This window comes from Crinia signifera, chromosome 1 (genome assembly GCF_055691185.1).
Source record: "Crinia signifera chromosome 1, ASM5569118v1, whole genome shotgun sequence".
In the NCBI taxonomy this organism is placed as follows: domain Eukaryota; kingdom Metazoa; phylum Chordata; class Amphibia; order Anura; family Myobatrachidae; genus Crinia; species Crinia signifera.
Window position 1 is genome coordinate 286,829,022 of NC_139217.1, and position 23,833 is coordinate 286,852,854.

At 45.1% G+C, this 23,833-nt stretch overlaps 1 protein-coding gene across 3 annotated transcripts in view; it reads left to right on the forward strand.

The window, feature by feature from the left end:
• Positions 1–23,833, forward strand: part of IFT74 (intraflagellar transport 74) — an 83,126-nt gene that overhangs the window by 31,382 nt on the left and 27,911 nt on the right. For all 3 annotated transcript variants that reach the window (XM_083185420.1, XM_083185429.1, XM_083185439.1), the window contains exons 9-13: positions 5,707–5,845; positions 8,799–8,861; positions 9,242–9,385; positions 17,398–17,438; positions 20,945–21,024. In XM_083185420.1, the coding sequence (XP_083041546.1) occupies positions 5,707–5,845; positions 8,799–8,861; positions 9,242–9,385; positions 17,398–17,438; positions 20,945–21,024 (467 nt within the window). The remainder of the gene's footprint in view (positions 1–5,706; positions 5,846–8,798; positions 8,862–9,241; positions 9,386–17,397; positions 17,439–20,944; positions 21,025–23,833) is intronic.

The following is a 23,833-nucleotide window of genomic DNA, read 5'->3' on the forward strand; positions in this document are numbered from 1 at the left end:
CACAGAAGGAGATCCTTTCTTCATGACTCAGAGGAAACAGCCAGTGTACTTCCCTGAGCAGGCAGAGTTAGAAACTGTTTTCAGGGCTGCATGGCAAAACCCTGATAAGAGGTTTACTCTTTCAAAACGGTTCACAAATGCATATCCTTTTGAACCTTTGGGCAGAAAGAAATGGGAGGAGCCACCGGTAGTGGACTCCTCTGTTTCCCGCCTTTCTAAAAAGGTGTTGCTACCAGTCCCAGGGGTATCCACCCTTAAGGATGGGGCGGATAGGAGGCTGGAAGCTACCCTCAAGTCCATATATACGGCTAGTGGGGCATCTCAGCGCCCAGTTTTAGCCAGCTGCTGGATGGCTAAGGCAATTCATACATGGTCAACCCAGATTCAGGAGGGGTTGTTGGGTGACATGACTGTGGCCCAGATAGGTGACAGTCTGCGTCACATTCAGGATACCGCTAAGATCCTGTGCGAGGCAAGCCAGACGGGCCTTGTGGCTACGTCAGTGGTCTGCAGACGTAGACTCAAAGAAAAGTGTGGAGGGTATTCCCTTTACAGGAGAATGGCTGTTTGGGAGTGAATTAGACGGTTGGATTTCCAAAGCCACGGCAGGAAAATCTACCTTTCTTCCATCAGCTCCCACGGCTGCAAAGCGTACCTTCACAGGTGCTTCCCAGCAGTCCTTTCGTGGGAACAGGTTTCGCCCCAAGGCCAGGGGCGCCTCCAATGCCAGCAGGGGCACGAGAGGCAAGTTTAGGAAGCCTAGCTCCTCCAACACCCAGGACCGCCCAAATGCCGCGGCTTCCTCTAAGCCTGCAGCATGACGGGGTTTTCCCGCCACGAGTCTCTCTCGCGGTGGGAGCGCGATTGTTGCATTTCAGCCATGTGTGGGACGCATCGGGTCTGGATTCCTGGGCCAGGGGTCTCATTTCTCTAGGTTACAGGCTGGAATTCGACAAACCTCCTCCCAGACGATACTTCAGGTCGGCACTCCCAGCATCCCAGGAAGATCAGGTGCTCCTTCAGGGGGCCATTACCAGGCTGCTTCAGTCTCAGGTAATTGTACCGGTGCCAGACACGGAGCAGGGCCAGGGATATTATTCCAACTTATTCCTGGTCCCGAAGCCAGACGGCTCAGTAAGGCCCATCCTGAATCTAAAGTCACTGAACCCCTTCCTGCGTGTGTTCAAGTTCAGGATGGAGTCCTTGCGCTTTGTGATCGCCAGTCTGGAGAAAGGGGAGTTCTTGGCCTCTATAGACGTCAAAGACGCCTACCTACACATTCCTATTTGGCCCCCACACCAAATCTATCTCAGGTTTGCCTTGGGGAACGACCATTACCAATTCCGGGCGTTGCCCTTCGGCCTGTCGACAGCCCCGCGGGTTTTCACAAAGGTAATGGCGGAAATGATGTCACTACTCAGGCTCCGAAGGGTCAATGTAGTGCCATACCTGGACGACCTGCTAATAAAGGCAGGGTCGGCGGAGGCTTTAAGCAGTGCTCTCAAACTGTCCATACAGGTTCTAAGAGACCACGGGTGGATCCTGAACATGCCCAAATCATCGCTGGTTCCGACCCAGAGGATGGTTTTCTTGGGCATGATCCTGGATACATCGGAACAAAAGGTCTTTCTGCCGATGGAAAAGGTCACTGCAATACAACAGCTGGTCAGGGAGGTCCTACAGTCACCTCTGGTACAGATCCATCTTTGCCTCCGGCTTCTAGGCAAGATGGTGGCTTCATTCGAAGCAATACAATTTGGCCGCTTCCATTCCAGGACTTTTCAATTGGACATTCTGACAAAATGGTCCGGCTCCCCCCTGCAGATGCGCAGAAGGATTGGCCTTACAACAAGAACCAGGATCTCGCTACAGTGGTGGCTAGATTCATCCAATCTGTTGGCAGGCAGACGGTTCCAGATCCAGGACTGGATTCTGGTAACCACGGACGCCAGCCTGAGGGGCTGGGGAGCTGTGACACAGGGAGTCCGCCTACAGGGTCGATGGTCCCCACTGGAGTCGGGCCTTCATATCAACAAGCTGGAGTTGAGGGCGGTTTACTATGCCCTGTTACAGGCAGCTCCATTGTTACAGGGCAAGGCGATCCAGGTCCAGTCGGACAATGCCACCACTGTGGCCTACATAAATCGGCAGGGTGGTACCAAGAGCATGCCTTGCATGAGAGAAGCGTCAAAGATTCTGTCTTGGGCGGAACAGAATGTCCTGGCCCTGTCTGTTATTTTTATCCCGGGGGTCGACAATTGGGAGGCGGACTTCCTGAGTCGCCACGATCTTCACCCGGGGGAGTGGGGCCTTCACACGCAAGTGTTCAATGCCATAGTGGATCTGTGGGGGCTCCCTCAGATCGACCTGATGGCTTCACGTTTGAACCACAAAGTAGCAAGGTACTGTGCACGGACCAGAGAGCCAGGGGCCATAGCGGTGGACGCTCTCACCTGGACCTGGGAATTCCAATTGGTGTACCTGTTCCCACCTCTCCCATTGTTGGCTCGGGTGCTAAAGCGGCTCCGGCATCAGGGGACGGAGGCCATACTGGTGGCGCCAGATTGGCCAAGAAGGGCCTGGTACGGGGACATTCAGGCCATGCTAGTGGAAGACCCGTGGCGTCTGCCCCTAAGAAAAGACCTGCTCCTCCAGGGCCCGTTCGTCTTCCAGGACTTACAGCGGCTACGTTTAACGGCCTGGAGGTTAAGCGGCAGATCTTAGTCCACAAGGGTCTCCATCCCTCTGTCGTCACTACAATGATAAAAGCCAGGAAGCCGGTGACGGCTGCTCATTATCATGTAATATGGCGCAGATATATTGCCTGGTGTGAGAAGAATGACTTGCCTTCGGCCAGTTTTCGATTAAACAACCTGCTACGTTTCCTTCAGGCTGGTTTGGATAAGGGTCTCAGATTGGGTTCCTTAAAAGTCCAAATCTCCGCGCTGTCTGTGTTTTTCCAGAAAAAGATTGCGGCCTTGCCGGAAGTGCAAACCTTCTTACAGGGGGTTCTGAGGATTCAGCCCCCCTTTGTGCCTCCCACTGCACCATGGGATTTGGAAGTGGTTCTTACTTTCTTAAAATCAGCCCGGTTTGTTCCACTGGAGGAGTCTGAGCTACGACACCTCACTTGGAAGACTGTTGTTCTGCTGGCCCTAGCTTCGGCCAGGAGGGTGTCCGAGCTTGGAGCCTTATTCTGTCGGAGCCCTTACCTTGTGTTCCACAACGATAGGGCGGAACTCAGGACTAGACCACAATTCCTTCCAAAGGTGGTATCAGGGTTCCACCTAAACCAACCTATTGTGGTTCCTTCTAGTGCAACACACCCGGATATACCAGATTCCTTGGATGTGGTCCTCACCCTTAAGGGGTATGTCAAGCGCACAGCTAGGATCCGTAAGACGGACAGCTTGTTTGTGCTTTATGAGGCGCAGAAGAAGGGTTTACCTGCTTCAACGCGTACCATTGCCAGGTGGATAAGATGTACTATCCAACAGGCTTATGCATCAGCTGGTCTATCGCTTCCTTTTTCAGTAAAGGCTCATTCAACCAGGTCTGTAGGTACCTCTTGGGCTGCTGCTCGAGGGGTGTCGGCTATGCAGCTTTGCAGGGCCGCAACTTGGTCAGGGCAACACACATTTGTGAAGTTCTACAAGTTTGACACCCTGGCCAGGGAGGATTCCCAGTTCGGGAATGCGGTTTTACAGCAGACTCCGCACGTTCCCACCCGTTCTGGTAGCTTTGGGACCTCCCCATAGTAGTGAAGCCCAGTATCCCATTGGACGGTAGAGAAAATAGGATTTTGGGTACCTACCGGTAAATCCTTTTCTCGTAGTCCATATGGGATACTGGGAGCCCACCTCGGTGCGGCTTTTCTGCTGTCAGATTCTACTTCATGTTAGGCTTATTGCCTTGTTTTCTATAGCATAGATATGTCTATAGCCTTGTTTACAGTTACAGGTGTCCTCTAAAGTTGTTAGGATTCACCTCTTTTTATATGTTTTTTGTTCGTTTGGGTGTGCTGGATGAATCTCACCACAATACATTATCACTTACTCCTCACATGCTCTCCTTCGGCACAGTTTTTGCATTAACTGACTAGTGGAGGGAGATTGAGGGGAGGAGCCAGTGCACCCACACTGAAAGTTCTTTTATGTGCCTGTCTCTCCTGCGGAGGTCTCAATCCCCATAGTAGTGAAGCCCAGTATCCCATATGGACTACGAGAAAAGGATTTACCGGTAGGTACCCAAAATCCTATTTTCTGATGTATGGCCACCTTTAGGAAAACCCGAACTGGATCCAATCAGTCCTGCTGCTGCTGCTGCTGCTGCTGCTGTAAATCGTGGACTGGATATATATATATATATATATATATATGTATATGTATGTGTGTGTAAGCTCTAACGAGCAGGGCCCTCTCTCCTCATGTGCTTTTCTAATTATATATCTCTGCCACTGTTATAATTGCCTCAGTGTCCGCTGCTGCAGCTGTCTTTTATTTACCATGTACTTGACCTAATTTGCATTTGTATTGTAAATCACTATTTTTTAGTTTTGCTCATCTATGGATTGTCGGGCACTGCAGAACCCTTGTGGCACCATATAAATAAATAAATGATAGACAGCTTTTATATATAAATATTATTATCTTACAGTACATACGTATATTTTCTAAAGCTGGCCATACACCTTAAAATGTATTGTCCGATCTGGCTGCACAAAATGTTATATATTTTGTATCTATTCACATGTGGAAATCATTTTGTGTCACTGTTGTTTTCAGGGCCGCCATCAAGGGGGTGCGGTGGGCACAGCTGAATCCCACTGCTCTAGGAGTGCAGGCTTCACCTCCGGCCTGCGGTCATTTAAAATGCAGCACCGTCTGGTGAGTTAATCAGAGCTTGCGTACCGGCAGTCTCTCTGATTGGCTGGCGGGCTGCAAGCCCTGATTTGGCTTACAAGTCCGCGCCATATTTTAAATGTCTGCCAGCATCCAGAGATGGCGGAGAAGACTGTGCTCCGGGAGCAGTGGGATCAGCTTGGGCAGCGGTAGGGGTGGGTGGGGGAGCCTGCGAATAACTTCACTCTGCTTCCCTGCCAGGTGATCAGCAGTAAAGAGGGGAAGCGGCCCGAACTATAAATCAGTCAGTGGGTTCTCATATTATAACTTTGGTGTTTGTTATGTGAACTTGCATTAATAGGAATAATGAAACCCCTACTTTAAATTAATATTACAGATTTTAACCAACTTGGGCATGATTTATGGATGTGTTGCACCCAGTGACTGTATCTTTGGGTTCATTATCACTGGCTCTGGTGGCTTAGTTGCAATGGACATTATGAGATTGCTCAGGAGTAAAGGCCCATACACTCTAGAAGCTCATCTTTCCAATCTGGCTGGTTGGAATGAAAATCTGGAAATTTCTGGTAACAAATTACAATCGACTGTTTGCTCCCAAACACTGGAAAATAGACAAAAGCAGTCACCTCCATAAAGGTCAATACACACTACAAGATAGTGGCACCAATCTCATTCAGAAATTGGCTTCTGAATGATATTGATAGCAATATCTTCTAGTGTGTATGCCTAATATCTTTAACAATGTGCTCCCTCCTTTACAAGGTTGCTTGCATGGCAGTCATTTTCTTAGTACACGTGTTTCTATATTGTCCACTCCTTATCAGCTTGTTTCATTCTACTACAGAAAAGAAGATCTTATACGAGGGGTGGAAGAGGACATTGAACATGAGAAACAAGCAGCCGAAGGCATTGTTAAGAATATGTCTGAGGAGAAACAAGCTATATACTTCACAATGAAAGGGAAGAATGAGCAGTTGTTAAAGGTACAGCTTGTAACCAAATACTGAAGAACAGGAAGGGTGGGTGATTGCACTAGTACCGAATAATTTATAATAGCAAATGATTTTAGATGTCAGGTGTATGGTAAAAAGTGACAATTTATCATTAAAACATAATTATATATAAAAGAAAAACCAAGTGACACTTAGATTCATAGTCACCCTTAGGTTCCCAGATATTGAAAGGGGTGCCGAGAGGGGGGGTGGGAACAGGTACAATTTACCCGGGCTTGTCAGGGGGGCCCTGGTATGGACACACAGTTTTTTTTTAAATTTTATTTGGTGGCGAGTGCGCTGGGTCTGAGTGCGCCAGAGTCAGCTGTTCAGCGGCGGCATTGGTAGTGCGGACGTGGGCTGGCGTGGGGGCAGCAGCATCACAGAGGTCCTTCTGAACGTTGTTCCGCTCTCCGACTCCAGGGCCAGCTGAGAGCTAGTCACATGACTTTGGAGTTTACCGTGGCTCGACAACAGGAGGATACTTAGGGTAGGTAGTACCCTCCAACACGACCCATTCCAGGTACAAAATTCTCTATTCCTGGACTTCCCTGTCAGTGGCAGTTACAGAGGTGGGACTCCAGCACAGTCCAAAATTCAAAGAGGGGGAGTCACATCAACTGCCAGTGAGTCCAGGACAGTGATGTTTGGGGTAGCAGTATATGTGGCTCCCTTTTTGAATATTGGACTGTGCTGCAGCCAGGGGAGGATTGGCCCACCGGGAAACCGGGCCATTTCCGGGTGGGCCGGCCCAAAACTCATTAAAAAGGGGCCCAAGTCCAAAATGGCTGCGGGAGGGCTGCTGCGCATGCGCGCACAATACCTCCCAGGCTCTCCGCTCCAGTTCCCCCTCCGCCCAGCCAGCAGAAAAAAGGAAGCAGCGCAGCAGGTGAGCGCCCCCCCCCCCCCCCCCGCCGGCACGCATTACATACCGCCGCCACACACCCCCCTGGCACGCATTACAAGCCACCACCCCCACCCCCACCAGCGTGCATTACGTACAGCACCACCCCCACACTCCCGGGCTGGATTTGAATCCCAATCACAGCCCCACCTCTGCAACTGCTACTGGCAAGGAATTCCAGAAACAGAGCATTTTGTACCTAATGGAATGGGTCATGTTGGAGGGTATCCTTTGCAAAGAGCATGTAACCCCTGGCAGAACAGGTAATCCCATGGCAAAGAGCATGTTAACCCTTGGCAGAGAATGTTACCCCCTGGCAGAGCAGGTTATTCCCATGGCAACAAGCATGTTAACCCCCTAATATGCAATGAGCATTACGGTGTGTGGCATAATGTGTAATGATCATTATGGCATGTGGTATAATATGTAATGGGTGTGTGACATGTGTAATAGGTATTACAGTGTAAATTTTTGTACGTGTATCCACCTTGGAAGTAGTGGCGTAACAACAGGTCCGCAGAGTGTGCGGGGAGCTCCGTCCATGAGGGCCCAAGGAAGTTGTTGCACCGGGGCCCAGGATTTCTCTTGGCGGCCCTGCTTATCTGTAAATGCCTTCATGACCTGTTTTCTTTGTAATGTGTTTTGTATGTATGTGTATGAGAAAGTTTTTTTATATCTGCGTATACAATTTACAATGTTGTTGCTCCATTGCTAGAGGCATTCACTATAAATGGAAAATATTGTTGGAAATATGCATTTTTATTTTATGATTTAAAAAAAAAAAATGTCTCTATACATTTTAAAAGGCACTTCTTCATCTTTGCCGCCACAGCTTACGCTACTAAACTTTTGTAGCGTAACCCACACCACCCTGGGTCCACACCACCCTCCTGTGTCCACGCCACCACCTATTACCATTAGTAAAGTTGTGGCAAGCAGAGCGAGACAACGAGCCCGAATCGTGTTGAGACCGCGAGGTGACAATGGTGCTATTCTGAAAGCGGCTTACGTAACTGTCATAAGCTGTAGCCGCAAAGATGAGGAAGTACCTTTTAAAGTATTTATCCACATTTTTTTACCCTGAAATTTCTACCCTGATTCACGTAGTTTGAAATGTTTAATAGCAAATTCAGCCAGATTTTACAAGTTTCAACTGCTACTAGTTTTAAAAACTTAGGGGAACATTTACTAATTGGAGTTCTGAGCAACCAATCAGATTCTACTTCTATTTTTTTTTTAGCACCTTCTAGAACCGGGGTGGGCAATAAGCGGACCTCCAGCTGTTGATGAACTACACATCTCTGCATGCCTTGCATCAGTTTCAGTATGGCCAAATAGCAAAACTAAGCAAGGCATGCTGGTATGATTAGTTCATCAACAGCTGGAGGGCCACTTATTGCCCAGCCCTGTTCTAGAAAGTGGTACAGAGATGTTAATGGCTATGTTTGAAAAATGACTGGTTAGCTGGTAACTATCTCTCTCGGAGGCTTAGGACATAGATTCTCATATACACCATCATAATACTACACTTTATAAATTAATATATAGGCAGGCCTTGCACTGACTGAATTATTGCAATGCCACAAGATTTATTTTCCATTATGCACTGCTTAGCTCCCTGCCCTGACCTTTTATGCATATAAAATATTGTTTTGTTTTCTTCTGATCCTTACTGTTTGTTTTTAATTAAATTTCCCTGCCATATATTGGTTGCATTACAGTGCCTTGAATTTGTGATAGGTACACATTGTTATAGCCCTTTTACACCGCACTTCGTATTTGGGTTATTGCTGGGTTGGTAATGTGTCAACCCGGGTCGAGGTGCAGTGTGAACGCACCAAAACTTATAACCTGGGTAGACCAACCTGGCAATTTGACCCTGGTTATAAGAAGGGATAAATCCAGGCCGCCCTCTATATAGTGTGAAAATCCCAGACTCGGTATCGCGATCCCGGGTCCGACCTGTGTTTGCGATGTGAAAGGGCTATAATTGATGTTATTTAAGTCCCTAAATTTCTTTGTTGTATTTGCTGCATGTAGGACTTGGAGATCCAGCAGAGAGATCTTGACTTACTCACCGAAAGGAAAGAAGTGTTGGAGACAGTAAGTACTGAGTGTGGAACAGCTTAAATTGTACTCCTCTGTATGTAGTAACAAGTCATTAGTTCATTTATTTATTTATAAAGTATTGTATATGAAGAGTAATACTTCAATAGACTGTGTTTTAGGTATGTCCTTAATATACAGTAAAGATGTTTTTAATAAATTGATATCTCTGATTATTTTAAATGTTTGCAATATCTTAATTTTCTCTTACAAATATTCTGTTTATGGAGTATGAGTGCAGTTGATGTTTCTAAAATAGATGATTGCCAACTCCTAGGGCTGTATGATACCAATAATGCTTTTTAAAGTCTTAATTTGTGTACAGTTACATTACAGAAGGCCAGTCCACTATTCTTACAATTGTCTCTTTTCTCTAGGAAATTGCACATTCCCAGGTTAAACAGGAGGCCGTGTTGCTGTATGAGAAGCTTCATGAACTGGAGTGCCGTCGAGATCAAGCCATTGCTGAGGACAAGAGTATGGGGTCTCCACAGGAGGAGAGAGAAAAGCTACTGAAACAGGTAAGCCACAGGAAAATTTCATTAATGCTGCTGAGATCATTGTCTCTTTGACCTTATTTTGTTTGCATAGGGGGATTATGCAGGCTTGAGTGACAACATGCCAGATTTGAAATTTGGGGACATTGTAGATCACGGCCAGACCTAATAAAACCATTTCCCTACAATTTTTTATTAACTGTGTGTTATTTTATGATATCAGTCAATCCAACCTAAACAAGGACATTTGAGGTGACTATTGTTAACATGAATATTAAAATACTGGTACTCTTTACCTAGAACGGCACCCACGATTTTGATCTTAGGCATCGCAAGGCAAAAAATCGCGTCGGTCGCATCGCATGCGGCCAAAAAATCGCATGCGATGCGACCGACAAGATTACCGCGATTTTACATAGGGAACAATGTTAAATGGCCCAATTGACCCGATTTTACATAGGGAACAATGTTAAATGGCCCACAGACCCCAAATAGCCACCCCGAAGTGTGAAATGTCCCCCCCAATTGTTAACGCCACCCCACGATCAATGTGAACCCGAAGCGTGGCGAGCGCAGCGGTACGCGTCCTCCGACCTTTTCATACCCCCACTATCCACGTCGGCATGGAGTTGAGAATAGAAAGTGTGGCGAGCGCAGCGAGCCACCGAGCCCAAAGCGTGGAGAGCGGACGCGGATACCTTCACAGGTATCCGCATCCCCTCGCGGGCTTCACAGGTATCCGCGTCCCCTCGCGGGGCTCGCCACACTTCGGGCTCGGTGGCTCGCTGCCCTCGCCACACTTTCTATTCTCAACTCCACGCCGACGTGGATAGTGGGGGTATGAAAAGGTCGGAGGACGCGTACCGCCGCCCCACGCGGGCTCGCTGCGCTCGCCATGCTTCGGGTTCACGTTGATCGTGGGGTGGCGTTAAGGTACTCTTTACTTAGAAGGGCGCCCATCATGGCCATCTCGGGCATTGAATGCACTAAAAAATCGGGTGCGATGCGACCGACGAGATGCCCGAGATTTCACATAGGGAACAATGTTAAATGTCTCAATTGACCCGATTTTCCTGTTCAATGCCTCAATTGACCCAATTTTTCCATAGGAAACAATGTTAAATGGGCCACAGAGGCCAAATAGGCACCCTGAAGTATATAATGGCCACCCGAATTGTTAACGCCACCCCACGATCAACGTCAACCCGAAGCGTGGCGAGCGCAGCGAGCCCGCGAGGGGCGGCGGTACGCGTCCTACGACCTTTTCATACCCCCACTATCCACGTCGGCGTGGAGTTGAGAATAGAAAGTGTGGCGAGCGCAGCGAGCCACCGAGCCCCGCGAGGGGACGCGGATACCTTCACAGGTATCCGCGTCCCCTTGCGGGCTTCACAGCTGTCCGCGTCCCCTCGCGGGGCTCGCTGCGCTCGCCACGCTTCGGGCTCGGTGGCTCGCTGCGCTCGCCACACTTTCTATTCTCAACTCCATGCCGACGTGGATAGTGGGGGTATGATAAGGTCGTACGACGCGTACCGCCGCCCCTCGCGGGCTCGCTGTGCTAGCCACGCTTCGGGTTGACGTTGATCGTGGGGTGGCGTTAACAATTCGGGTGGCCATTATACACTTCAGGGTGCCTATTTGGCCTCTGTGGCCCATATAACATTGTTTCCTATGGAAAAATCGGGTCAATTGAGGCATTGAACAGGAAAATTGGGTCAATTGAGACATTTAACATTGTTCCCTATGGGAAATCGCGGGCATCTCGTCGGTCGCATCGCACCCGATTTTTTAGTGCATTCAATGCCCGAGATGCCCGAGATTTTTTACTAACGATGCCCACGATCAAAATCGTGGGCGCCGTTCTAAGTAAAGAGTACCGGCGTTAACAATTGGGCGGGCCATTTCACACTTCAGGGTCGCTATTTGGGGTCTGTGAGCCATTGTTCCCTATGTAAAATCGCGGTAATCGCGTCGGTCGCATCGCATGCGTTTTTTTGGCCGCATGCGATGCGACCGATGCTATTTACATTTTAACATGCATTTCTATTTAAAATCGCGGGCATCGCATCGGTCGCATCGCATGCCATTATAATGGCATGCGATGTACATGCGATGCCCGCGATGGGCGCCGTTCTAGGTAAAGAGTACCAAAATACTTTTTAAAAGGCCGTCAAAATGACAGATTAGATTCATCTGTTCCTGCCTCCAATCTCTGTCTTCACAGCGTCCGCTATCCTTATCAAGGAAGTTTGAAACATATCATTTTGGTTTCACTTTCTGCTGAGTCATTTGGTCTGTCGAGTGGCCTCTAGTGGTCAACGGCATTACTTCAACTCAAAAAGTTGAGAAGGATTTAGCCTTTTATTTATATAGTGATATTTTGAGATAACAAGAGACCACATCTTCTTCAAGTTTGTGAAAACATAATTCTAGCAATACAAACGATGAAACTTGGAACGTAACTGGCTAGAATATACAGGTCTATCATCATTGTTTGTGGAGGGATCGGGCTATTATTGCTTGATTTCTTCAGTTACCTCTGTAATATCCATACTCCCCACTCAGCTGTTCATGTTCTGTAATGCAGTACATGTAACATTTCATTAGTCTGTTTTTGCTTTTAATTCTATTCTGTCACTGTCTAAAGAGATAAGGCCGCAGGAACTTTACACAGAATTTGAGGTGCAGTCTTACACGAGTGACCTATAAAGTTTCAGCAATAACCTCCTACTTCCTGCTACTTATTATTCTTCCTATCTCACCAACAGCAAGAAATGTAAGCAGCAGCATTGCTGCTCCAGGTGAAGTACCCGCACCCACTCACACACCTCACTGACTGTTCATGCTGTTCAGCGACACACACACAGCTCCCTGACCATTCACACACACACATATGTGGAGGAATGAGTGGTGTGTATTAGGTGATCTACTCTATGGTGTAAATTGGGACACTACTGTATGGTGTAATGTGTTAAGCAGACACTACTGTGTGTTGTGTGTTATAAACTGGGACTATTCTGTAGCCATGCCCTTTCCCCATGGTATGATCTATTCCATTGGGAATTTTGTTTAATTTACCATTAAACATAAAGTATTTTCTAGTCAGAATGCGCCTCACTAGTGATAGAAACAACTCAACTGTGGGACCCTGATTGAGTGTAATGTTAATCATTATTCCTTACAGCCTCCACACCAGCATCATGTGAGATGCAGGAATAGAAGCTAGTGTTATCAGCCGTACACATCTGAGTGATAGATGACATGTCTCAGTTGCATTATAAGTTCCTTAACCCTTTGAGTGCCTAGTGAATTTGTCTAAATAGGTGGGAAAATTGCCAAGCAAACATTTCTATTCACCACAATGACCCGTAATGTGTACCTTTTATTTATAGGAATTATATATTTTTTTACACAACATTTTTTATTTGAAATTATATAACAAATGTGAGCGATGCTGGCAATTTTATCGGATATTTTGCACATCTCACAGATGTCGGCACTCAAAGAGTTAATATAATGACTTATGCTGTTGTATCCTTCAAATAGTAAGGTAGAACCTGGTCAATGACCAATAGGTATTGACTGAGCTGATCATCTTTCCACCCTCCCACATAAAACCCAGCGAGGGGTGTTTTTTTTTTTAATAAGTTGTGGAGGTATAGTTGTATTCAAATCCTGGATCGCAGTGCTTTTCTGTTCCCCAAAGCGGTCCTTCAATTGCAAGGCTCTGTTAAGTTGGTAATCGAGTCAACTTTCCAGCCAATAAGATCCGTGCCATTATTTGGAATAAAGGATAATCCTTTTACCAGTACTTGTAATTCATCATCTGACAAAGTAGTCGATAATTAATTAAAAACTAGGTCCTCTGTTTGGGAGGTAATCATGGTCCCCAAAGGGTAAGTTTCCTCCATGTGTGTTAGATGGAGTTGAATCCCCTTCACTAAGTGAAGTGCTAGATCTGTCCTTATCACAGTGCATGTGTCGTGTTGTCGTGTTTTTGAATGGCTTAATGCATCCAGCATTATTCTTTGCAAAGACCCAATCATAAACTCTTTGCTGTTCATGATTCAATTGGACCTTTATCAATTTAATTTTTAATTAACAGCACCAGTTTATCACTCCATTTGGCTCTGTAGTTTGTTCAACGATTCATTGCTAGAATCTAGTAATATAGTGGTTTTATGCACTTTTTCAAATTCCTTTATTTTTGTGTCAAGATCTCTTTGTTTACGAGTGGATTCTTCGATTACACGTTGTAGCAGATCCATTGAACACTTGTTGAAATGAAATGCTATACCGGCCGATAGTTGGGGTACATCTTATTCAAAATCCCCTGGGAGTCTGCTTGTTATGGTAGTAATCTGATAGATTTATACAGTGATAGGTAAAGACACACTCGTTGCTTTAATCTGACCAACTGCCTATATAGAGCTTCAGCTACAGGTGGTGTTAAATCATTATCTATACATTGTTTCGATAAAATGGCCTCTAACTCTGAATCAGAGAAGCTTAACATCTCCTTGACCACTAGTTGTAACATTTCTAGTGTCACATCCATCTCTTTGCTGGCTACGATCATCCTTATTTATTAAAACAAACTACTACTGTATGAACACTGAGAGTTCATAAAACACTTAAGCACCCTTATGCACTCTTTGCATTATAATCTTTGCATTATAGGTGTGACAGAGGGATATATAAGTGTGCACTTTGTCAATGTTTATTAGAAAGTGATTGTCCCTGACAACGTTGGGTAACCCCAAAACTGAAAAGGACTTCTTTTATTGGAAAAAAAAGATATGGAACTTTCAGATACATATGGTTTAAAATCTTCAAAGTATGACCCTTGAGCATTGATACACAGTGGCCAGCGTGTCTGCCAAGCTTGGTATTCATCCTGGAAGGCATTAACTGGAACATCCCTGAGTGCCCTTGTCACAGCCGCTTTAACTTTGTCTACCGTCTGAAAAAGGCCACATTTGATCCAGGGGGACAAAAAAGAGGTTAGCCGGGCCAGATCCGGACTGTAGGGTGGTTGAAGCAGCGTTGTCAGAAACTCTCACTTGCAGCAATGTGTGACTTGGCACATTGTCCTGATGGAGGACCCAGATAGTGGCAATCTCCTTGCGGACACAGTGGACCCTATTTCTCAAGTGACTGAGCACTCCTGTATAAAATGCACCTTTCACAGTTTGGCCGGTAAGTAGAAAGTCCTTGTGGACCACACCTTTCGAGTTGAAAAGACAACGTGCGCGCATTTGGTCTTTGATTTGCTAATTTGGCCCTTTTTGGGCAAGGTGATGATGGTATGCGCCACTCTGCACTTTTGGTCTCCACATTGTACTCAAAGATACAAGTTTCATCACTTGTTATCACTCTGTCAAAAAAAATGAGGCTCACTTTGCACATGCTCCGAAAGTTCACAGGAAATTGCCACATGCTTGTCTCTGATCATGGGCAATAGGGCACACACCTTTCACATCGCTAATTCATATGTCACAATCTCTTGCACAATAGTTTTTGGAAGTCACAACCTTTCTGCTACAAGTCTAACACTCAACGACAGTCAATGTTCAAAACCTCATGCACTTTGTCCACATTTTGCTCATGGCTTGTTGAAGGTCATCCCGAGCATGGTTCATCCTTAACGTCTTCTCTGACCTCCTCATACAATTTAAACCAGCTGCAGACTTGCACCTCCCCCCAAGGGTTTTTGAAGCATGGCGTCTCGGTACGCGATTTCCCGAATTTAACACAAAACTTGATTGTACATCATTGCTTGACGCCTTGAACATCGACAAAGATAAAACATTACACTTCTTTTACAGATTGATCAGTACACTGTAAAGGCTCATAGGCAACTGCCACCATCGTCTACCTTACATTTTCACCCACCATAATCTTCCACATGTAATTCAATTCCAGGCCTTAAGGCCCCCATACATGCTGCGATAGCAGAGTGCAATGTGATGCATTATCGACTGGATCGCATCGCAATGCATGCGATTTGCATACGATGCGATCTGCGAGCAGTACAATAAGTATGTGCAGCACATACTTTTGTATGAGGGCCTTTAGTATATTCACCTGTTTCTTAATGTCACCATTCCTTTCCAATTAAATTATACTCCTAGCTTCATCATGATTCTTAATTTTAGGGATGTAGTTGAAGATGAAACTTTTCTGAGGTCAAAATGCTGTTCTTCTCAAATAGCATAAACACATATGAAGTATGGTAAATTTCCATCTGATAATGCATGCATTTTAATTTTTCAGTATTGAAGACTCAAAATAAATCAATCATCTACAGTTGCGTGTTAAGCAGCCCTTGTTGTCATGCCATGCGATGGTGTGACTCTGTAATGCTGAGTGTCTTTGTGCAGTATTCAATGCACATTTACAAAATGTGAAGTGAATCCTGTTCAGGATTCGCTGCACATTCGCAGGGTTCCGGAGGGCTGGAGCATTCGCTGCCAGCCCTCACTGTCACCGTATTCAACTCGTCAGGGGCATCAAGCCCCTGGCAGCGAATTTTCGCCCATAGTGAGCTGGGGGAAGGTGGTAGGCAGGAAGATGGAAGTCTCCCTGCCTGCGCCTGACACAGGAGGGCTGCCAGGACACTGGCAGAGCCCCCCCAGAGCTGGCAGGGGACTGGGATCATCAGCCTCTGCACTCCCTGGTCACGATCGTGCATATGTAATGATCGGGACCAGAGTGCAGTGAATAAATGAATATTAATGAGCTGCTCTCGGCACCCGGCCCCCTGCTGGCCAAAGTGTATTAAAAAAAAATGGAAAAAAAAATAGCATGCCCCTTCTTAAAAAAATAATCAGATTTTTTGACACCAAACTTCCTCCCCAAAACCCTTTATTTCAAAAGATCACTTTCCTGTTCACCTAAAAAAGATGTCGCATGCAAAACGGCGAATCATGGCAAAAATCATGGAGAAAGCAGTTCTCCATCCTAGCATTGAATACACTCTCGGCGAATCCCAGTGAAAACCCCATTGAAATACTCTAGCGACTTGCAGCGAACATGAAACGGAGATCTGGCCGGCATTCACTGTTTGCTTTTGGCGAACAGTGAACATTGAATAGGGTGAATCACATTTTCAGTGAAACAGATTCAACGCAAGGAGTGAAAACAGCCCGATTCGCCGAAAAAAACCCAGAGAATTGGGAGCATTGAATACTGGCCTATGTGTGCGGCTGTATCTGGATGCAAAATGCTTTGGTGTTCTCCAGTAAAACCCTGCAACATAGAATTTCGTATGCAGACAGCCACAGTAACACAGCATACAGGCATAACATATCAATGTAATCATCAGAAGCTGCTTGTGTGTCCTGTTTAAACCATTTTATGCATAAGACTCATTCTAATGGAAAGTCGCACCCAAAGATGGTCGGCACTACCGAGTCACATGGAGCTCACTTGTTATGCGTAATGTGACTTGTCGTGCATGGAGGTTAGATGTATGTGGACATATCTATGAACTAGAAACCCCAAATTAATTTAAACACCTCTATTTACTAGTATTATGTATGTATGCATGTATTGTTTACATAGCCCTATCTTACATGAGCGGCATCTTAAAGTGCCCTTACACGGTACAATATTCCTGTGCGTTTTGAACTAGATTGCATCGCATGCGATTAAATCACGTGCGATCGGCACCTAGTTCAAAAAGCACGGGCTGCAGAGACTTTATATGCTGTGCGATGGGATGCCCCCGGGAGCACATATCGCATCGCACAGCACCCTTGCACCGTGTATAGGCACCTTTAGAACTTTAAGGAACTCTTCACACAATGACAGTCCATACTGAAATTTAAAGATTGATTTTTATTTAAAAAAAAAAAATCCATTGTAACATTTCAGTTCCTATTTTCGAGTAATTTTTTGCTTGGTTACTTCTTTTCATTTGGCCTAAAGGGGCAAACTGTTAATACAATTTTATGATTTACAGGACTGTATACTGTATGTTGCCTTTATAGAAAAAAATATATACATATTTTGTATTCAATTATCTTTAATAGGTGAAAGAAGATAATCAGGAGATAGCAAGCATGGAGCGGCAGTAAGTATTTTATAGTTTTGACTGTATTTGTAAAATAATAGCCATGGTAAACAAAAAGGTCCATCCACTTATACCCCTTTAACACCACCACAAAATTCCATTTTTTTCCTTGTGGACCACGGTCAGCGGTGGTGTAAAAGGTGTTAACCTGTGTCCCTTTACACAGGACTTCTACCCAGGTCCTGACCCGGTTAGAACATGGGAAGGACCTGGGTAGAGAGCAGTGTAAATGGGTATGCCCGGTCATCCAACCCGGCTCCAGTTTACAGCAATAGGTGAAGCCCAACCTCCGGACCACAGCGTGATGTGGTCAACATGGAGGTTGGGCAGGGGGTGCACACATCCTTCGCTGGTGTCTCCTTTACTCTGTAGACCGCAGCGGAGGCAGGGAGGAGGTGAATGGATGCCTGTGTGCGGCATCCATTCACCTCGCGGACGGGGGCTGGGGGAGTGCACCAGCTTACCTTGGTGCTGGGCTTGCCCCCTGCACGACTATCTGCGTTTCCGGCACTTGGAGATGATGACATTTTTAGCAGGGCACAGAGCTTCTCAGCTCAACAGACCCCCTTCATACTGCACCTCAGACCTGGGAATTTCACGTGTCTGCCCCTTTCACACTGCTTTCCATGGTCTGCCTTCCAACAAGTGTGTGAAATGTAATTGCAGCTTTGATTGGGTGTTGGGAAATTTGTACAAATTGCTGTGATTGTCTTTTTAAAAAACAGCTTTTATTGGCTGGCTGTCACATGATTACATCCCCCAATGGCATCATGTGTGAAAAACACGGGTCTGTGCTGTTCACACTGCCGTACACCCGTGTATTACCCAGGGAAAACCCTGCAAAAAATATGTGTGTAATTCCCGTGGCATAACACCCGGGAATTTCACAAAGACGCTTTCACACAGAGACGCGACACTGGAATTTTCCGCTTGCCCTGGAAGATACCTGGGTTTTTGCGGCAGTGAGAACGGGGTATAAGTTGTTCTGGGAGTATACTAATAAAATGTTACGTTCACTTTAAGGGCCAGATGTACAGTATCAAGCTTCAAACAAATGATAAAGTGGAGAGTGATAAACACCCACCCAATCAGCTCCTACCTCCAATTTGTTAAACCCAGCCTGTAACATGACAGGTAGGAGCTGATTAGCTGGCTATTTATCACTCTCCATTATCACTTTTTGAAGCTTGATACATCTGGCCCTAATAGAGGCTTTTGCATTGATAGTAGAACAAGGTACAAGTACAATGACTAACATTGTACCTACCCAGTTTGTTTAATCATTGTTGTTTCCAATTGTAAAGTGCAACGGAATATGCTGTGCTATATAAGAAACTAATAAAATAAATGTTTCATTCTGATAGCATTATTTTTAGTAATGCAGTGTATTTTTAGTTATGCTGAATCCAAAGTTATTTAACCAAATAAATTGCATTGTGGTGAAAATAGCATGCTTTTTACATCAGTGTAGACTGGAGCTTGGAGGATCCGGATATAGGAATATACACACCTAATACTATAACCATACACTGTAAAATACTCTGTGGTAGCCCTTATGTCATATGTGGAGATATAAAATGTCATTATTTGTGAGGAATAACCCATTTCAAACTACTTAGATCATTAATCGACCTATTACTAAATATGACAAGAACATGTTATCATGACTGTGGCCAGTGTTTGTGGCCATTTTCAAACGAAAGTTTTAATTGCATATGGACACTTATTTGTGTATTATCTGGAGGTGGTAATGTAGTATATACTGTCTGTGAAGAGATCTGCAAATGAATGACTGTCTAACGTCACAGAAGTAGGCATATACTATCTGTATGTAGAAGGCAGAATAAAATAATTAAAGTAAATCAAAATAAAGCAGCCTGCTCCAGTTCACTTGTCATCAAGGCTGGTTTCTTGAGGCCGTGATGAGAGGGGTGAGAGCAATGACCAGCCCAGTGGCAGTTTTTATTTTTTTATAAAAATCATTGCATTTGAGGGAATGTTTCCAACAGGGAAATAGTTTCTAACTTTCCCTGTACACCGGAACTATAATCGCCTGGTTTTGTTGGTTAGCCAACAAGTTGGAACAGTGGTTTAGATCCCGTAGCAAATACTATAGTATGAGCAAAGTTCAGTTAATTGTGTGAGAATGGGTCGTATGATTTTGAAAGCAGGATGATAGCAGACTGTCAGTGATAGTCGGCTGCCATTTTTGGGGCGCAAAGGGGGCGATGATGGTTTCCCATCACCACCATTTAGGGCTGGGACAAGAAACCTTTGGCTCTCCAGCTGTTGTCGAACTACACATCCCAGCATGCTCTGCAACAGTTTTAGAATGGCCAAATTGCAAAACTGTAGCAGGGCATGCTGGGATGTGTAGTTCAACAACATCTGGAGGGCCGAAGGTTCCCATCACTGATTTAGGGGAAAGGGTGAGGCCAGGGCTTTCCGTCATTAAATATTTTTTGACCTCTGCAATGTGTGTCTTGCGCAACACCACATTTTGGCAAAAAGCTGCCCAGTAGTTAGCGTTAAAGATCAGGTGCTGTGTCCTAAGACTGCAGCAGGAGTAGTTTTTTAGTAGGCGTCTCCTACTGCATCTTCAAGCAGCAGGGATAGTGGACCTTATTCTGATTGATTTGGTCCTCCGTGCATTTGCACGGAGGACCAATGGTGCATGCACAAATGCGTTTCTGCGCATGTGTAGACACTGGGTTAGTGCACCCACGGCAAACATTCTGTGTGAACGCACCCTAGACATCAGGCAGGGGGCGTCGGGCAGCTCCATTAGCATATGGCAATGCCCAGTGTTTCATGGGCATTCCCATGAGAATGCTGGGCGTTCTCATGCTAATGAAGTGGGGGGGGGGGTGGGGTGCAATCACTGGATGTCAGCTGCCCACCCTTTCCTCGCACAGGACGCCCGCAGTTTAGAGTCACCACATAGGTGTCTCTGAACTGCAAACGCTGTAGAAATCGTTCAATGGTCACTGACCATCAAATGATTTCTCCCCGCCTGCGAATGGATGATTATGTAAATCACCCATTCGCAGTAGTGTAGGGGGGTCACACGTGCGAGGGGGGTGTGGCTGGCACTGCGGGTGGCATCTGATGGACTCGCAAGGCTGCGAATTTCGCAGCCTTGCGAGTCAATCAGAATAAGGTCTAGTATCTCTTACCACATTTGAAGCAGTCACGAATATAATTGCAACTGAGCAAGTTGCAAAAATAACCATGCAGTGAATGGAAAGCTGTAGAAGTGGTTATCATAGATGAGAAGAATAAGAGAGCAAGGTCCGAAGTAGATTGATATGGGTAAGAGGGAGAGTATCTCATGATCAGGTCAGATGTATGAAGGTGAGCAGTTGGTGATGGCTTTGACCTGTGACCTCTAGTCTGTCACCCAGGTACTTGACTACAGTGTTGCGAAGTTAGCAATGTTCAAGTTTGCACAGTCTTATTTAAATAAATATACCTCTGTTGATTCATAATTATTTATTTACCAATAGGTTAAAGGATATTAAGGATAAAGCTAAGCAGCTTAATGAAGAACTTGGAAGGCTGGATATGGATATGGAAGAGCACCAAGGTACATTTGCAGTTATCATTACAAAATTTAAGGCCAATAAGTGAAGGTCAAGAAGTAATTAAGTTTACGTAAACACTGTCATTTATTTCTAGAACAGGAGTGTGTATGTAACAGCGGCAAAAAGTGTCGCTGTTACTTTAAGAGGCGCAGCCTTGCTCAGTAGATAATCACTCACTACAGTAATTATATAATACATATATATTTTTTATGAAATATTTTCATAATAAATGTAATAATTGAAGTGCACTTCATATATAAACAATTAGGAGACAAACAACATAAAACATATATTGCTGGCATTTGATTTAATTATAGTTATAATTAAATCAAGAATATGAATACGATATTTCGTATTCTTAATAGAAATGAATATGAGTATGAATGCATACGGCTGTTTCAGCCGTATGCAAATTCGTGTTCTGGAGGGGAATTTACAAAGCAGTCAAATACGACTGCTTTATAAACCCCCAATGGCATATTCATTCGTATTAGCGGCCGTATATACGGCCGCTAATACGAATTTGTCTGGGCAGTCTCCCCCGCATGCAATGTGTGAAAAAATAATATTTTTTTTAAATAAATTTAAAAAACGGCGTGGGTCCCCCCTCACGGTCGTAACCAACACAGGCTGAAAGAGACGGGCTGGTATTAAAAAATCATGAAACCATTCAAATAGGGGCTCCAGGGCTGGTTCCCAAAATATGGGGGACAAAATGACTAGGAGTCCCCCGTATTTTAAGAACCAGCCCCAGGCCCAACCACCCAGCAGGGTAATGCCACAGCCGGGGGGAGACTTTTTATGCAAGTCCCCCCGGCCAAAGCATTCATCCCCACTGACCAGTCAGCCTGTCCTGGGGGAGTGGGGACCCCCCCCCAATAAAGGGGTCACCCCCCTCCAGGACTTACCTGGCCAGGATGAAGCCTGGTGCTGTCCCCGGTACCCCTGGGCTGTGGGTACCAGGCTGATTGAAGTGTAAAAAATAGAATTATCCATTGTCTAAAACTGTGGAACTATGAGTCCCAGGAAGCCTCCCCTGCATGCTGGGACTTGGAGAACCACAAGTCCCAGCATGCGGGGCATTAAAGGGCCCGCAGGCACTTGTAGTTCCACAGTAATAGAAATAGTAAAATAAACACACTGACACCCAAATAAAACTTTATTTCATCCAAAGCCCATACATACTGATACTTACCTATCTTGAGCCCGTAGGTAGGTCCCCGGGTCCTAATAGTTTATATATGAAGTGCACTTCAGTTATTTAAAAAAAATATATATTTTTTTTAAAATAAATTTATATATTATATAATTACTGTAGTGAGTGATTATTTACTGAGCAAGGCTGCGCCTCTTAAAGTAACAGCGCTGTCACATATACTGTACACTCCTGGTTTTCATTAAAGGTACACATCCTTTATAAGCGGCAGCAGTTTTGCTCAGTCAAATTGCTCAGTGGAATTGTTGAATAAAGTCTAATCAACCAGCGCTCCTAAGTGACCCTAGGGCCACTTCCTCTGTTATTTCTTTAACACACTAAATAGATGCACTCGAGATTTTTAAATATATCTTGTTGCATATTTCTTTTTATCATTATTTCTTCTGCAGTCGCTATTGTGTTCACGTTAATGAGTATTGAGAATGACTCAGCTTCGATTGTTTTGCTGCTGCCATTGCCATCTTCTACCATATGTTATTGCGATGATATACTATGGGCAGAGGCTAATCTGAGCATAGGGACGCCCACTGCTATTGCATCATTTGCATCCAATAGTGTATAATTGCTGATACATAAGTACCATTGTCGCAAATCAGAACATGTCAGAGTCTGCACACAGTAGCAAGTAATACTGCAACTGCTAATTTATGCACACCCAGAAAACGGTGTCTGAACCGCCATGATTCGCCTGCATTTTTCTGGCCACTCCCTGATCCCACCCCAAATGCTCTTCCTGTCACTCACTATGCAACTTATTCTGACCGCAATTGCAATTCACTCGTTGCGAGTTGCAGTGTGTGTACAATAGCCATTTTGCTACCACACCTAAATGAGGCTCCTTGACTGTGTTTAAGTAGTCATAAAATATAAAGTATCTGTTTTTATATTTACTATGAATAATGAAATACTATTTGAAGACAAAGCGATATATTAACTTAAGTGTGGCTTTATAGAAGTGGAAAGTTTGCCCATAGCAACCAATCAATTTACAATTTGTTACCATGTGGCAGTCTGCTGTTATTTAGATAACCACTTGGCCTTCTATCGCTCTGTTACCGAATACTGTGACAGCATTAGAGATCCAGCACCCCTCCAACGCTGGCTGCTGCAGCAAAGGAGACAGCCACTAGAGGTGCAGGAATACTTCTAGCGTGCCTTCTCTGAGGCGGCTTCCATTTTTGGAGGGGCGCAAGGTCTCTAATGCTGTCAGAGACTCTGCACCGCCTTAACGTTGATAAAAGTTGTAATCGCGGTTAAAACGCTGGCACGAATATTTTTATCTGTGAGTGTTCCAAAAGTATTTTCCATGCTGGCTAACTGTCAACTGCCTAACTGTCCCAGATTTTGAGGGGCTCTCTTGGGTAAATTTACTAATATGGGATTTCCATTGAAGATGGGATATTGCCCATAGCAACCAATCAGAATCTATCTATAATCTTCTAGAAGGTGCTAAATAAATAAGAAGTAGAATCTGATGGGTTAGTTTCTATGGGCAACTGACTGACTACTCGCAGTCCAATCCAGGATTTACATCCTGTCCAAACAATCCTGTGAGGTTAGCTGTGGCCACCACTTTTCCGCGCTGTTACTGTTGG